Below are 14,713 nucleotides of genomic sequence, written 5' to 3'. Positions count from 1 at the left end.
CCAAGAAGAGGCCGGGCCTAGTTTATCCCAAATTTTATCGTCTCTCTTTAATTTAAATTCTCTGAATAATTCTTTCTCGTCCGGAAGGCGGGTGGGGAGCTCCTGGCAGAGTAGGCCAGCCTGTCTTGGGGCTGGGGTAGAGACGGGGTATGTACAGTGCCTGGCCCCGCAGAGTCTCGCAGTGTCCCCAGGAGGGAGGGCCGGTGAGGGCAGGACGGTGCAGCTCGCGTGGGAGGGGTGCCAGTATTTGGGAAAGGGCAGAAACCGACCCCTGGGCGGTAGCTCTTGGGAGCCTGGCTATGTGGACGCCCCTCCCCAGGGAATGCAGAGGAGGGGAGGGTGCTAGGACCGTGAGCGGCAAGGAGGGGACCAGATCTACATACAAGGGACCCGGGGTGGGAGTGGGGATCTGCAGGAGCAGGAGAGGCACACGCAGAAACACCCCAGGCCCTCTGGAGGAGCACACCACTCATGCACACGCTCGCCCGGTGCCAGGAGGGGCACAGGAGGAAGGAAGTGGGGGCCGACGGGCGCGTCCTGGGCCAGGTGGGGCAGGATCACCGCTTGAAGCGGTAGGTGATGGGAAGCAGCAGCTTGCTCTTCTTGAGGGCCTGCACCTTCTTGAGGGTCTCGTCGTCCAGGGCCAGGAAGCAGCGGCGCGAGTACTCGAGCAGGCGCTCCTTAGAGGGGTCGAACTCGCCGACCTCCGCCAGCTTCTCCGGGGCCACGATGAGCAGCTCCGCGATGGGCGTGGTCAGCGCCACCGTGTTGCGATCTACTCGGTGGTGCTCAAAGGCCCGAGACATGCTCTTCAGCTTCTGGAAGGTGCCCAGGATCTTCTTGTAGCGGCAGAGGACGCCGTCTGCATCCTTCACTGCAGGGCCAGGGCGGGGCAGAAACAGAGACATGAGGAACAGAGATGGACACGGGAGGCAGAGACGGGACGAGGACAGACAGGGAGCCCCATACAGGAGAAGCCAGGAGAACGACATGGAAATCCAGAGGACAGGAAGGTGAGGAGTCAAGAGGTGGTGGGAGACAGGGACACAGAGTGAAACAAGTGGAAAAATCAGAGAAGGCAGGCCCAGAGAGGAGGGGGAGTTCCCAGCCCAGCTGAGCCTCACCCACTCCCCTTGTTACTGAGGAGGAGCCTGAGGCTCAGAGACCCCAGACGGCAAGGCTGCTGAGGGTGGAGGCTGGGACAGACACCCAGGCTAGGGGAGAAGGGAGGGCCTCCTCGAAGGTCACAGCAAGTCCCCAGCCCAGACCCCTTGAGCTCCCACCCGCTGCGTGCGCCTTGCTCACCCCGCTGCCTCTCCCGGGCCTTGGGCTTCCCAAAGCGCCTCCGGCCAGCACCTCCCTTCTGCTTCTGCCTCTTCCTCTCCATGGTACTGCCTTCTTCAGACGCTCCGCTGATCGAGGAGGCCGCTGACTCGGGGTCTGAGGCCTCGCCCCCAGCCCCACCCCGGCCATCCCCCTCAACCCGCCTGGGCCCAGGCTTCACCCGGCAGTGGTCCTCTGGAGAGACAGAGAGAGAGAGAGACCCGCACACATGAGCTTCCAGAACAGGAGGGAGAAGGAGGCAAGAGGCTGGCTGTAAGATGGGGACAGATGCACATCACACAGGTCCCCAGGAGGGGGGCCTCAACCAGGGCTGGAGCCCCCAAGGAGACCAACAGAAAATGCAGTACAGACATTGTAGTCCTCACCAAGATGGCTGAATACAGTGTACTTGGTTGGATTTGGGGGCAGAGATCACAGGTGGGGCATGGGTTCATGCTCTTCTGACTTCTAAGCTTTATGGCAAGAGATCTGGGGGGAAGGGCTGAGAGAAGCAAGACAGGACCAGACACCTCAGAGAGTCTGTTACTACAGGCTCCCCCAGTGGAGAAGGGGGTTTCTGGGAACTCAGTGGGACCTCCAGAAGAGTAGACTCTAAAAATCCAGGAAGCAAGCAAGGCCTTGGTTGGGGTGGGGGACTCACCCTGAGAGAAATCCCAGGCTCTGGGTCTAGTGGGCTGGGAAAGTCAGGCGCCTGCCTTCACCTGGACAGAAGGTGCGCTGGGGGGAGGTCCAATGTTGGGATTCTCACTGAGAAAGTCCAGAAGACCCTGGGCCCAACCATCCTAGGTAGGTTCCCATCAGCATGGGGAGACAATGGGAGGTCCTAGCAACCCAAGCCACAGGTAGTTCCAGAGCACAGGGGTCCCCAATAACACAGATGTTGAAAAAACACACCCCCTGCCCACGCTGTCAGTTGAATCACAGGGGATTACAGGGTCCTGGGGAGGAGCCAGCCAGGGGCTGAACATCATGTGGAGGAAAGCAGAAGTTGGACTCTCCAAAACAGGGTGTAAAGATTTGGAAAAGGAAAGCCCTGACTATCTCTGGCAGGGGATGGCCACAGGATTCTGCCCATCAGCAGTGGCAGGAGTCAAGCAGGAAGGAAGCCGAGCTTGGGGTCCCAGAGACGGCCTTGGGTGTAGGGAGAGATCCCCACTGGGCCACCAAAGGATGAGAGTAGATGAGAAGGGTCCCGTATCCCGGAGAAAGGTCCCGTATCCCGGAGAAGGGCCAGAGCTGTGTCAGGGCCCAGGAGTGAGACGAGGGACTAGCCCCTCAGGCACCTCACCTGCATCTATGCGGGCAGAGGAGATAAACTTGTCTAGCTGACACCGCAAGAAGTCCCTCTCCTCCTCCAGGTCCTCGATGCGCTTCTGCAACCATGAGTTTCTCTCCAGGGCCATGTGCAGCTGGGCCCTGACACCATTCATCAGGGCCACGGTCGGGGATGCGGCCTCCGGAGGCTCTAGGGACACCGGGGAGCCTTGGTCACACCCCAGGCCTCAAGGGCCCTGCACCCCAGCTGACTGGGGTCCCTCCGAGCCTTCCCCCCAGCTCACCCTCGAAGTTTCCCCGAGAGGGGCTCAGACTGTAAAAGATCTGTGGGTCTAGGTGGGGCGTCTCATCGAAGGGGATGGAGATCTCGAAGGCCTCATCGTCTTTCTTCACTGGAGAGGAGAGGCCAGGGGTCACCCCAGGGAAGGCCCCAGGCACCTCAGACCAGCCCCCAACCACGGCAGCCCTGGGGAGGAAAGGGCAGGGATGGGCAGGGCGGTGGTGGGACCAAGGGTGGGGCAGGGTCCCAGCTTCCTCACGTGTCCTCCTCCGGCTGTTTCGGTCATTCATGGCGCGGCCTCCAGTGGACCCAGGCAGCTTAGCGCCTCAGGGGCACTGGACAGAAAGGGCAGCCACAGATGGAGGGACCCCCCAGGGGAGGTGGGACCCAACTCTTTAGCACTGGGGGTGGGGGGATGATGCTGAGGGCCGGGACTCCTGGGTCTGAGGGAGGACCCCTGGGGTTTCAAACTCCTGGGCTCCTAGAAAACGACGGGGCTGGGGGCCAGACCCTGAGCTACTGAGAGGAGGAGGAGCGGGTTCCCCGCGGGGCACAGAGCCGAGACATCCTGGCCTGGATAGGGCGGACCCTCATCACGGGTCACCTCGGGGCCAAAAGAAGCGAGAGGTGCAGGGGGGGAGGGGACCGTGCCCCAACTTCCAGGCGTAGGGTGGGGGTCCAGCCCACGCGCAGGCCCTCCCCCGCACTCGTGTGGGCGAGCAGGGCCCCTCCCCCGTGGTGGAGGGGGCGGGGCGCGTGCGCAGTGCGGGGGGAAGGTCACGCGTGGGGATGCGCCCCCGCCCCCGCCCTTTGTCCCCCGGGTGGGAGGGGGAGCGATGTGGGCCAGGGGTCCCAGCGGGAGACGCACTAGGCCGCGGGTGCAGATGCGGCCACCACCCCCCGCCCACAGGTTCCCGGGGTCGGAGGGGCCAGAGCCCCGCGCTCACCCACCCGCGCGCGGAATCCGGCCAGGGGACCGACAGCGGCGGCGCCCATGCCCGGCGCCGGGGAGCGTCTGCAAAGTATCGCGGGGAGTGGAGGGAAGCGCCCACCCGCCGCGGGCGGGCTGGGCGGCAGAGGCGGCGAGTCTCGGCCGGGGTGGCGGGCCGGTGGGAGCGGGCAGGGACGTCGGTGCTTCCCGGTCCGCCGGTCGGTGCGCTCCTCCGGGACCCTCCGGCCCCAGTCGAGGCCCGCCGTCTGCGGCAGAGGCGCGGGCTGCACTTGCGCGACGGCCCCTTGCCGCACTACCCCTCCCTCCGCGAAGCCCGGGCAGGGAACGTCGAGAAACTCCCAATTCCTGGAGAGCAGGCGACTCCGGGGTCCCCGGGGTGGGTGGCGACACACCGAGTCGGGCCCGGGAGAGAGAAGGAGACAGCCAGGGAAGTTGAAGCACAGGGAGAATCTTTTTCAACGGTACCCTAGGAACTGGCCCCCCGGACCCCCGCAACCCGCTCCCATCTCCCACAGTATGCACATCACCAGCACAACCAGACAGCGCGCACGGTTCCTAGGACCATGGGAGGGTGGAGGGGTTAGAGTTACCCTCCTTGAAAATAGGGGCCTGGAACACCACCAGCACCACTCCTGTGGTAGCGGTTATGAGCTAGCTTGGGAGCCTTCAGACCCAATCTTGGCCGCTCCTTCTCCCCCAACCCCGCCTCAGTTTACTCACCTGTAAAGTGGGGGGAGTTATGGTCCCTTTTAGGTTCCTTGTGAGGATGTACTGATATGGTGCAGGCAAAACGCTCAGCCCAGCGTCTGGCCAGAGTCTAGGCTCAAGATCAGGGCGCTGGCAGTGGTATTTGAGGTCAGACAGTGGGAGGCTCTTTCCCTCTCTGGGGAGTGGAGATGGCTAATTTGTTCTTCCACCCAAAAAGAGGTCGGAAGAAGAAATGGGGCCCAGCACAGTGCCTGGCACAAAACAAACGCGCAAGGAAAATTCATTAAGAAGGCAGATGTTTATTCAGCTTTCGGCTCAGCTCCCTGCCTCTCCTCTCAGTCACCAGTTGCTAGTGGGATTTTTGCCAGCCCTACAAGAGTAGGGCTTTAACCTTGCAGAAGGAGAATTTAAATGTCTGCACCACTTAGAAAGCTGTGGCCACCCTCCTCTCCTACCTGCTTCACATTACAGACAAACTGCAGGCTGGGTCAAAAACGTCCAGGGGGAGGTACCTGCCCTAGATCGGTGTTTTGCAAACTACAGGTTCATGGGCAGGGAATTCAATATAATAGAACAGAATTGGCAGGAGGAAGAAAAAGGGGACTGCACGTGGCAGAGATTCAGTATTGTTAAAGTTTTGTTTCACATATATTTTGTGTAACGTATACTGGGTTGCCTAATAAAATGTATCGTACAATAGATCCTATCTTTAAAAAGGGGGGGCGGGGGTGGGTTTAAAAACACTCTGCCTAGATGATGCACCTTGTGAGGAGCCACACTAAGATTGACCCCAGTGCGGAAGGCCAACCTTCCCATCCCATGCCAGGCAAGCCAAGCATTTTGCACTGGTATGACCCATGCAAGGCGCTCAGCACAACACCTGGCCATAGTCTAAGCTCAAGATCAGGGCGCTGTTCCTGTTATTTGAGGTCAGACAGTGGGAAGCTCTTTCCCTCTCTGGGGAGAAGAAATGGCTGATTTGTTCTTCTGCCCAAAAAGAGGTGGGCCAGGCACTTGCTGAATCTCCCTGTTGGGCAGCAGGCTGGCCAAGCCGCTGTCCCCAAAAACAAATCTCAAGTGCTCAAAATGGGAAAGGTGTTTATTGGGCGTCCAGTCTCAGGCCCTGGCTGGGGGCTGGGAGGCAGGTCAGGGGCCCCGTCCCCCAGCATCAACATGGAGGCCTCGGGAAGCTGGTGCAGATTCTTGATGGCTCCCAACCCCATTTTTCAGGCTGGAGAATTTCCACCCATAGCACTCTCCCCCACACCTCCAGTCAGGGCTCAGCCGAAAGCTGGAGGGCTCCACTCTGTGAATGTTAACGTCTTGTCTCCATCTTATCTCCAAGACACGAAGGCTACTCATGAGCTCCTCCTTCAGGCAGGGCTTGGCCTTTGCAGGAGGTGTGTCTGTGTCCAGGGCTGCAACCCAGCCTTCGGCACTGGCCTGGTGTCTGAGGGCGACAGGAGTCCAGGCTCCCCCCAGAACCCCATGGTACCTGGGGTACCCCGCAGCCTGGCTCATGGATGCTTCCACCGAGTATGCTTTTGCAGCGTGTTCTGCTCCATAAATCGGCGTGGGCAGTGGGGGCACTGAAATGGGCGCTCTCCCGAGTGGACCCGGCTGTGCTGGGCCAGCTCACCGGCCTCACGGAAGCGGCGAGGGCAGAGCGGACAGCCATGGGGTCGCCCACCGCCAGCCCGGTGGATGGAGTGGTGCCGAGCCAGGTGGCTGGCCCGCTTGAATGCCTTCCCACAGGTGTCACACTCGAAGGGCTTCACCTCCGAGTGGGTGATGCTGTGTCGCTGAAGGTAGGACATGTACTCGAAGACCCGGGAGCACACAGGGCAGCTGTAGCACTTTTTCTGAGCTGATGCCCCATCTGCCCCAGGCTCTCTCTGAGACTCCTGGTCCACCAGCACGGTGTATGGGATGCCCTGGGTGTCAATAAGCAGGTAGTGGTTGGGCCTCGGAGACGAGGAAGTCTGGGGAGGTCCTGTGGAGGAGGAAGGTCCGGGTTCTGGAGACCTGCCTGTCCGAGAGGGCGGGGCCTCCATGGCCTCTGCGGAGGGCAGCACCAGCATCCGGAGGGCTGGCTGAGGCCTGGTGGACGGGAGAGAGGGTGAGGTTAGTAAAGGAGGGAAGCTGGCTGCATGAGCTCTGTTCCTTACCCTCCGTGTACGCTGCCCACGACCTGTGCATCCCCCAGCCTCCGTCCCCGGACTCTATGGCCTTGTGTAAAGCTTCTAGGGTCCTTCTCCCTGCCCCCCGTTCCATCACCTACTGTAAGCACAGGCGCACCCGGGACCCCGCTCTATCCTCCTCCTTTGCACCCTCCTCAGGTGCCTGGGCGCCCCTCTACTCTGGCCACCCGCAGGGCCTCTCCAGGCCCCACCCCCTAGACCTGCAGGTTTCCCTCTCGGCTCTCCACGCCCCTGACCCGGGTCTGGGTGTCGCCCCATCCTACTACTCCACCCAGAAGCCCGGTCTACCCCTTTCATGTTTGCCCGAGCCTTCTCCAACAGGCTGCCACGTTAAGACCCGCAGGTCCCGACCCGCCATCCAACAACCGCCCTGAGCAGCCCTGCGCCCCGCTCCTAGCCCGGCTACCTCTAGGTTCTCGCTCGTCCACGCCCATCCAGCTCACCCTCCCCAAGTTCTTTCTGGGTCCTAGCGCTCTCGAGGGCGTCGGCCCCGCGAGTTCCGGGCGGTGCCCTCCCGAGCCCCCACAGCGGCCCCTCCCCGCCCAGCGCACAGGTACCCGCTCCCGGCCCCGCCCCTCTCGCGGCCAGCTCCCCGCTCCCTCCCGCCTCCCGGCCCCCGTACCCGGTGCAGCAGCCTCTCGGGTCCGGGCGACTCCGGAACGGCCCCGAGCTACCCCCGTGCTCGCAGGTGGTGGCGGGACGAGGCCTCTGGGTGTCCCCCGGGAGCTGGTGGCACCGGTAACAGAAGAGCGGGCCGGGGCGCGCAGAAGAGGGTCCGGGAGGAAGGTGGGGGCGGGGCGCCTGGGCCTTCGGGAAACGGATCCGGCCAGAAACGCTCGCCGAGAGGAAGGTTCCCAGGTGCTCGCGGTCCTGGCTGCCCCCTCCCAGCCCGCTGCGCACCCCAACACACACACACGCAAATCAGAGCCCTAAAGTGGAGTGCGGAATGTTTATTGAGTAAGGGGTGAGGGCTGTGGGTGGAAAGGGGGAGATACAGAAATGAGCCAGACCGCGCCGTGCTCTTTTGTTAAATCTTCCGCGCACACAACCGTTCACCACTTCGGAGCAGAAGACCAAGGCTCGGAGACGCTGTCACCGGCACAGGCTCGCGCAGCACAGCCGGGCCGAACCCAGCTCCGAGACTGGCTCCCAGGCCCAGGGAGGGGCAGCGGCTTGGTCTACAGCACACAGCTAGAAGGAAGGTGAGGAAGGGCTGGTGTTTCTCCCGTTGGGCGGGTGGAGAAACGGAGGCCGCGCGTAAGGCTGGGAGCGCGTGTGGGAGTGACGCTGCGTGGCTCGCGAGGCCCCGAGGGTCTGGAGCTCAGTGCAGGCGCACGTGCTGCGCCAGCTCCGCGGCGTCCTGGAAGCGGCGTGGGCACAGCGGGCAGGTGTGCGGCGGGCCTGCGCGCGCGCGGTGCGTGGCGCGGTGCCGCGACAGGTGGCTGGAGCGCTTGAAGGCCTTGCCGCAGGCGCCGCACGTGAAGGGCTTGAGGTCCGAGTGCGACACGCGGTGGCTCTGCAGCCGCAGAGGGCTGGCAAAGACGCGAGCGCACTCCGGGCAGCTGTAGCCCTTGCGCGGCCCGGGTTCTCCCGGCGCTGCCTCGCGCTGGGGCGGGCCCCGGGGCTCCTCCTCCAGCTGCACCGTGTATGTGTAGGGCACCCCGTTGGCGTCGATGAGCAGGTGGCGGCCCAGCCGCGGGGGCCGGGGCCCTGCCGCCGAGGATGGAGTGGAGGGAGGGCCTTCCGTCTTGGGGAAAGGGGGAGCCTTGGGGGGCGGTGGGTCCATGGCCTCTGGAGAGGAGGACCGAGGGTGGGGTGGCCGAGGCGGCAGCAGCAGCATCTGGGGCGTCAGCTGCGAGCAGTGGAGGGGGGAGAAATTAAAATCGCGACTTCCTGGGGGAGAGCGTCCCTATTACCACTGCTCGTTGGGCTCTCTGTACCACTGACCCACCTCTCCTGCAAAAGAGAAGCCGCCTCTAGGCCAGGCGGCGCCGCTCCCAGGACACCCCCTGCCTGCCTTTCCTCCCGCGGCTCCCTCTCGGCCCCCAGGCCAGGCCGGAGGTCCCTATCCTGCGCCTTCCCTATCCCCCAAATCCCCCACAGCCTGCCAATCGGCAAGTCTGTTTCCTCCCTGTACAGCTTGTGCCTAACGGGTCGCTCGCTTCCTCGGCTTCCCAGGCCCAGCTCGGGTGGCACCCTCTCCCCCCGGGGCCAGCACAGCAGCCTCGTTCCCTGGGAGGCCTCCCCATCTCTGCACACATCGTGGCCTCGCTCGGATTCCCTTCTGGGTACGCCCTAAGAACGCCAGCTTTCACTCTGGGCTCCCCTATTCCGGCCCTGCACTTAACATCTCCAAGTCTCACCCTCCCCCTCGCCTAGCGGACCCATTGTCTGGATTTCACGCACACATCCCTAGGACGCCTCAGCTGCTGCTTCCGCGCACCCCACACCGGGGCCCTGCTACCACCTAGATGCCCCCCAGGGGTCGCCCCCGTCTCCCCCGCCCCTAGACTCAAGTCCCCGACATCCTTCTTTCTTCTGTCTGTGCCCCTCGGGGGCCTCGTCCCGCTCCCCGTTAGCCGCCCCGGGACCCCGGAGCCCCCTCCCCTCCCCTCTGTGCATCTGGCACCTCCGTTTCTCCATCCCTCCAGCCAGCTCCTGTGTGCCGCCTCCTTCTGTAACCCCAGCGCCCGGGGTCCCCCCGCCCCCCTTCTCGCTGCACCCTCAGGGCCCCTCTCTCCCTCCCGCCCGTCCCCCGCCCGGCTCCCACCGCGCCGGGCCCCACCCCCACCCCACCCCACCCCACCCCCGCGGCGCCCGCCCCTCCCCCAGCCCGGCCCGGCCTCGCGCCGTCCCGGAGCCAGGCTCCTCCCTCCGTCCCGGCCCCCGTACCCGATGCGGCGGCCTCTCGGGACCGGAGGAGCGGGCCGAGGTCCCGGGCGGCCCGGGCTTGCCCTCGCGAGTGCCGGCGGCGGCGGGACCGAGACTTCCGGGAGCTCCGGGCCGGCGGCGCCGGGGACGCGGGCGCGGGGGGCGCGGGCGCGGGGGCGCGAGGGGCGGCGGCGTCGCTGGAAAAGGGCACCGTCCGGAAACGCTCGCGCCGCAACGAAGGTTCCGCTGTCCCGGAGCGGGCCGCTCCCGCGGTCCGCTTCCCTTAAGCCCCGGCGGTGCGGGCGGAGGGCGCCCTGCCCCCGCTCCCGCTCCCCTCCGCTCCCGACAGGAACTGTTCGGGCGCCGCGACACACATCATTAATAAACGGGCTAGGCGGTCCGTGTTTGCCGGATGCTGCTCAGGGAAGGGGCGCACCCAGGTTTGTCCAGCTGAGGCTGGACCGTCCCGCCTGCTCCGCGCGCTCCCCCTGCTCGGCAGCGGGATGGTTCTGTCGGTCGGGCACACGGGGAGACCGAGGCCCACGGAAGGCCAGACACTGCTGGCTGTGGAGGTGGGAAGGGTGGCTCTTCGCGTCGGGCTGATGGGAAGCGGAGGCCAGAGGAGGCGCGGCGGCCGCGTCTCGGTGCGCGGTGCGCAGGGGGAAACCAAGGCAGTGCTCGGTGCAAGTGGGTCCCGCCACAGGCCGCGCCTGGAGCTTCGTGCGGGGCCGCGCCAGGTGGCTGGGCGCTTGAAGGCCGGGCTGCAGGTGCGACTCGCAGCGGCGCGGCAGCTACACGGGGAGCCGCTCTTGGGGCGCCCGCTGCGCATCTCGCAGCCACGCCCGGAACAGTCAAAGAGCAGGGAACGGCGTGGCGGGGAGCGCGCCGCCCAGGACCGGGCGGAGAGGGGGCGGCGGGAGCGCAGAGCGGAGGGAGAGAAAGGGCGCTATTGTGGCGCGCAGCCCCAGGCCCGGGGAGGCGGGGGGCGGCCAGAGCTGCATCCCACTGAGCTACCAGAAAGAACTGTCTGCGGTGACCAGCCCAGTGCGGCTACTGCGGCCTGAGGACCTGAATTTTAAATGCTATTCCTCTTAGGGTAAATCTAAATGGCCACACGTGGCTAGTGGCTGCCTGTGGTTTGGGACAGCTCCCACCACCCTCAACCTGGAGGCCCGCAGACCAGAAAGGACTCAGAGTTGTATCTGGTTGGGACCATATGCTACATGTCAGTGTTTTACTGGGCAATATTTAAGAAGCCAGACAATACACAAATTCAAAATCCCAGACACGGCTGGAAAACAATTTCTAGATGTGGCAATAAGCTGGAGCTGAGAAAGCATTCTTCCGAAAACCTTCCAGAAACCTCCATAACATCTGTGGAATTGGGCTAAAATTAAAGATCCTCTAGAATTGTGCTGCCCAGAACAGCCACGTGTGGCCCCTCGGTTCTCGACATGTGTCTGGTCTGAACTGAGATAGGCTGTAAATGCAAGACACCCCACAGATTCTGAAGACTTAGTTTTACAAGAAAAGAGTAACGACTTTTTCATGAATGACTTTTATATTGATTACATTTTGAAATGGTAATGCTTTGGATATACTGGGTTAAGTAAGGCATCTTACTAAAATTGATGTCACCTGGTTCACCTTTTTTTTTTTTTTTTTTTTTAGCGTGGCTCACATTCTGTTGCTACGAGACAGCACTGTCCTCACCGGGCAGTAGGGAGAAGGGGGACTGGTGAACAGAGGGCATGCCTCCTTTACAGGGCAACTACACCATCTGTCTACACCAGGGTTTCTCAGCTCCGGCACTGCTGATATTTTGGAGCTGGATCATTCTTTGGTGTGAGGGATGGCTGTCCTCTACATTGTAGGGTATTGTCCAGATGCCTGTAGATGCCCTCTCATCCCCACCGCCCCCTTGTGACAGCAGACATTCCAAGTGTCCCCCAGGGCAACACAGATTCTGTTCCACACAACTACCCAATGAGTCTTCCTAGATCCCTTTCTTGAGTTTCAGAACCATATAACTACCTGCATCCATGAGAGCTGCATTGCTAAGTGTACTGCATCCTCAGAGCAGACCTTCGAGGTAGGGGTCATGAAGATCCCTTTTATGGATGAGGTAACTGAAGCTGGGAGAGATCATGTGATTGGCCTGGGTCACACCTCCTCAGGACAGCACCAGCTTCAGCCAGAGCTGGTGACCACCTCACACTTCCCCCCAACCTGCCCTGGGCAACCGCTGTGCAAACCACGATCTGCCCCCTGCTTACAGGGACAGCCTCCCACCCCCACCCTCTGCCTCCTCCAGTACTTTCTCTTTATGGCAATATTGCAGCGATGTATTTTTTTTTTTTTTAAACCCACGGAATCATGTCATGTCCCGACTTAAAACCCTCTGCACTGCACTTAGAATAAAGCCCAGAAACCCATCGAGCACAGTGCTGCCCCCCAACCTCCCCCATCCTCCAGGGCCTCTGTTTGCTCTTCCCTCTCTCTGGAGTATTGCCTTTAGCCCCTCAGCAGGATGGACCCTTTCTGACCACTCAGATCTCCGCTCGGACAGTATTTCATCACTGAAGCTTTGCTGTGTTTGAGGTCAAGCAGGTGACACCCTGCTCTGCCTCCTCATTCTGTTCTCTCTCTTTCAACATCCCATAGGGCAGTCCATGGTGGTCTGGCTTATTTATCAATTTACTCTTCTCCTGTCTGCCTCTCCCACTCCACAAAGGCAGAGAGTTCTGTCTTGGTTGACATTGTATCTCAGAACCTAGCCAAGGTCTTGGCGGGGGGTAGGGGCTCCATTCAATTTTGGTTGAATAAATGAGTGAATGAATGAATGAATGAGTGAATGTTTTCAATTACCCAATCCAAAAGTGAAGCATTCTCTACCCCCCCCCCATAAAAACCCCTGCTTCTCTCCTGGGACATGATCATGATGAAGCCCCCACATTCACTCAAGTCCAGAACCTTGGATGTCCTCATTCTCCCCTGCCCCCCTTCCTCAGCTCCCCAGAGCCAGACCGCACCCCTCACCTCACACAGCACCTCGCAGCCCCTGACGAGACCTTGAACTTACACGGCTCTAGGTGCAAAGACTCCTGTGTTTTCAGGCTGGCTCTGTGTCTCCTGTATGCCCTGCTCACCAGCTCCTGGAGGATCCTCCCCCGGCTCAGCCTGGCATGCCAGCCTCTCACCGTCTGCCCCAGCCACCCTGACCAGTTGGCCACATGTCAGATTTTGGATCACTGTGCCTCTGCTCATGCTGGCCGTCTGGTATTCCCAGCCCGTGGCCCTCAGCAATCTCTCCAGCTTCCTCTGTGACCGATTACTCATGTCCCCAGCCTTCAGTTCACACAGCCTCTCAGTAATCCAGTGAGGCAGGCACTCCACTGAGCCTCCGGAAGGGCAAGAGGCTCGCATCCGCTCCCCAGCCCAAGGGGCAGGGACGGTATCAAAGCCAGGGTCCCCGCTCCAGCATCCTCACTTCCCTCCACAGCCTGCAGCCGGAGCCCTGCCTCCGTCAGGAACTGTCCTGGACCACTCTCCTCTCAACGCCCACGGTTCACTCCACACGACCTTGCATTCCCATGCAACAAGCCCTTCTCCCCTTTGGGGAACGAAGTGATTGCCAAGCCTGTGCGTCTGGGTCAATCTGGGTCTTAGTAATCCGCTCACCAGGCTTCCTGCCCTCCTCTCTGCACCCCATCCCAGGCCTCCCCAAACCTCCCTCGCAGGGGTTCTCAGTCTCCAAGCCCCCCCTGCCCTTGGAGTCCCTCGTGTGGCCCAAGCCCTCACTGCTCCATTGGACAGGATCCTAACAATGCCACACCTCCTGCTCCCACTCACTCCTCCAAGCCTTGGCTCAGCCATCCTACCCTCTTCGGTAAGTGGATGCATCAATGAGTTCCTGAGGGCTCCCAGAGGGAGGTGTGCCTCAGAAAGCTCTCGCCAAGAACTCACACCCACAGAGGAAACGTTCCCACAAAGTTTGGGTTTCATCTCCACCCCAACAACTTAAGAATCAAAACTCACATTGGTTAGAGCCTGTCGTAGAAGCCCCGTGAGTTAGGGAAAGTAAGGAAGGAACCAGCGAAGCCCCCCGGGGGGAGGGTGCTGGGCTCCTCTTGTGGGCCCGGATCACTGGGAGCTCCCGGATCACTGGGGGCCAGCGAAGCCCCAGGGATGGGGGGGCCGGGCTCCTCTTGCAGGCCCGGATCACTGGGAGCTCCTGGATCACTTGGGGCCAGCAAAGCCCCGGGGAGGGGGGGGCCACACACTTGTAGCTCAGCTGCGGTACTCAGGTACCCTTCCATCCCACTTAAGGTGGGAACGGGGTTACAGAATGGCACAGCCGTCCATCCCGGGCCATGAAAAGCAGCTGGGGCAGCCAGGGATCCAACAAGAGCTCCCACCTCTCACCCCGGACCAGGGTTGGCTGGGAACCCCAAGCCATTCCTTCTTCCGGACCAGGGAGACGGAGGCTCCGGTCACACAGCAAGTAAGACCAGGGCCTCTGCCATCTGTACCAAAAACAGATTCTGTGGAGTCTCCGTGGCCTCTCCGCTGTCCAGCAAGTTCCCTTCAGCCTGCACGTGCTGGGTCAGGCGCTGGGCATCCTTCGGACTCCAGGACAGAGCCGGCGGCGGGGGGGGGGGGGGGGCCCAGCTGGGCCAGCGCACCAATGAATAGCGGCCTCACTGCAGCGCTTGCAGGCTCCACGCGCTCCGAGTGGGCGATGCCGTGGCTCCCGGGAGCGCGCGGCTCTCGCGGACCAGGATCACTGGGGGCCAGCGGGGGGTTGAGATGGGGGGGTGCTGGGCTCCTCTTGTGGGCCTGGATCACTGGGAGCTCCCGATGACTGGGGGCCAGTGAAGCCCCCCCCGGGGGGGTGCTGGGCTCCTCTTGTGGGCCCAGATCACTGGGGGACAGTAAAGCCCCCCGGGGAGGGGGGTGCTGGGCTCCTCTTGCGGGCCTGGATCACTGGGAGCTCCTGGATCACTGGGGGCCAGCAAAGCCCCGGGGGGGGGGGGGGGCTGGGCTCCTCTTGCGGGCCCAGATCACTGAGAGCTCCCGGAT

The 14,713-nt window shown here is 62.4% G+C and overlaps 3 protein-coding genes across 6 annotated transcripts; all 3 read right to left on the bottom strand.

Annotated features, from left to right (window-relative positions):
* Window positions 1-25: 25 nt before the first annotated feature.
* On the bottom strand, window positions 26-4,660 carry CCDC106 (coiled-coil domain containing 106). Its single transcript, XM_034986388.1, has 6 exons — window positions 3,851-4,660; window positions 3,159-3,234; window positions 2,904-3,011; window positions 2,633-2,809; window positions 1,306-1,518; window positions 26-874 (listed from the first exon to the last, which is right to left on the bottom strand). The coding sequence occupies exons 2-6, from the start codon at window positions 3,187-3,189 to the stop codon at window positions 558-560; spliced, it is 846 nt and encodes a 281-aa protein (XP_034842279.1). The 5' UTR covers window positions 3,190-3,234; window positions 3,851-4,660; the 3' UTR covers window positions 26-557.
* A 1,416-nt stretch (window positions 4,661-6,076) lies between these two features.
* On the bottom strand, window positions 6,077-7,504 carry ZNF581 (zinc finger protein 581). 3 transcript variants are annotated; one of them, XM_034986438.1, is made up of 2 exons: window positions 7,383-7,504; window positions 6,077-6,659 (listed from the first exon to the last, which is right to left on the bottom strand). In XM_034986438.1, exon 2 carries the CDS (start codon window positions 6,638-6,640, stop codon window positions 6,077-6,079), a length of 564 nt encoding a protein of 187 aa, XP_034842329.1. In that variant the 5' UTR covers window positions 6,641-6,659; window positions 7,383-7,504. The 3 variants fall into 3 exon arrangements, with proteins under 3 accessions (XP_034842329.1, XP_034842332.1, XP_034842331.1); XM_034986441.1 differs by lacking the exon at window positions 7,383-7,504 and adding an exon at window positions 7,204-7,257; XM_034986440.1 differs by lacking the exon at window positions 7,383-7,504 and adding an exon at window positions 7,167-7,240.
* A 191-nt stretch (window positions 7,505-7,695) lies between these two features.
* On the bottom strand, window positions 7,696-9,785 carry ZNF580 (zinc finger protein 580). 2 transcript variants are annotated; one of them, XM_034986446.1, is made up of 2 exons: window positions 9,653-9,785; window positions 7,696-8,612 (listed from the first exon to the last, which is right to left on the bottom strand). In XM_034986446.1, the coding sequence occupies exon 2, from the start codon at window positions 8,598-8,600 to the stop codon at window positions 8,082-8,084; it is 519 nt and encodes a 172-aa protein (XP_034842337.1). In that variant the 5' UTR covers window positions 8,601-8,612; window positions 9,653-9,785; the 3' UTR covers window positions 7,696-8,081. The 2 variants fall into 2 exon arrangements, with proteins under 2 accessions (XP_034842337.1, XP_034842339.1); XM_034986448.1 differs by lacking the exon at window positions 9,653-9,785 and adding an exon at window positions 9,390-9,483.
* Window positions 9,786-14,713: the final 4,928 nt, after the last annotated feature.

Source organism: Mirounga leonina, unplaced genomic scaffold (genome assembly GCF_011800145.1).
Source record: "Mirounga leonina isolate KUSES-001 unplaced genomic scaffold, KU_Mleo_1.0 Mir_376, whole genome shotgun sequence".
Classification (NCBI taxonomy): domain Eukaryota; kingdom Metazoa; phylum Chordata; class Mammalia; order Carnivora; family Phocidae; genus Mirounga; species Mirounga leonina.
The sequence above is the reverse complement of the archived record's forward strand: the minus strand, read 5'-3'. Positions and strand labels throughout refer to the sequence as shown.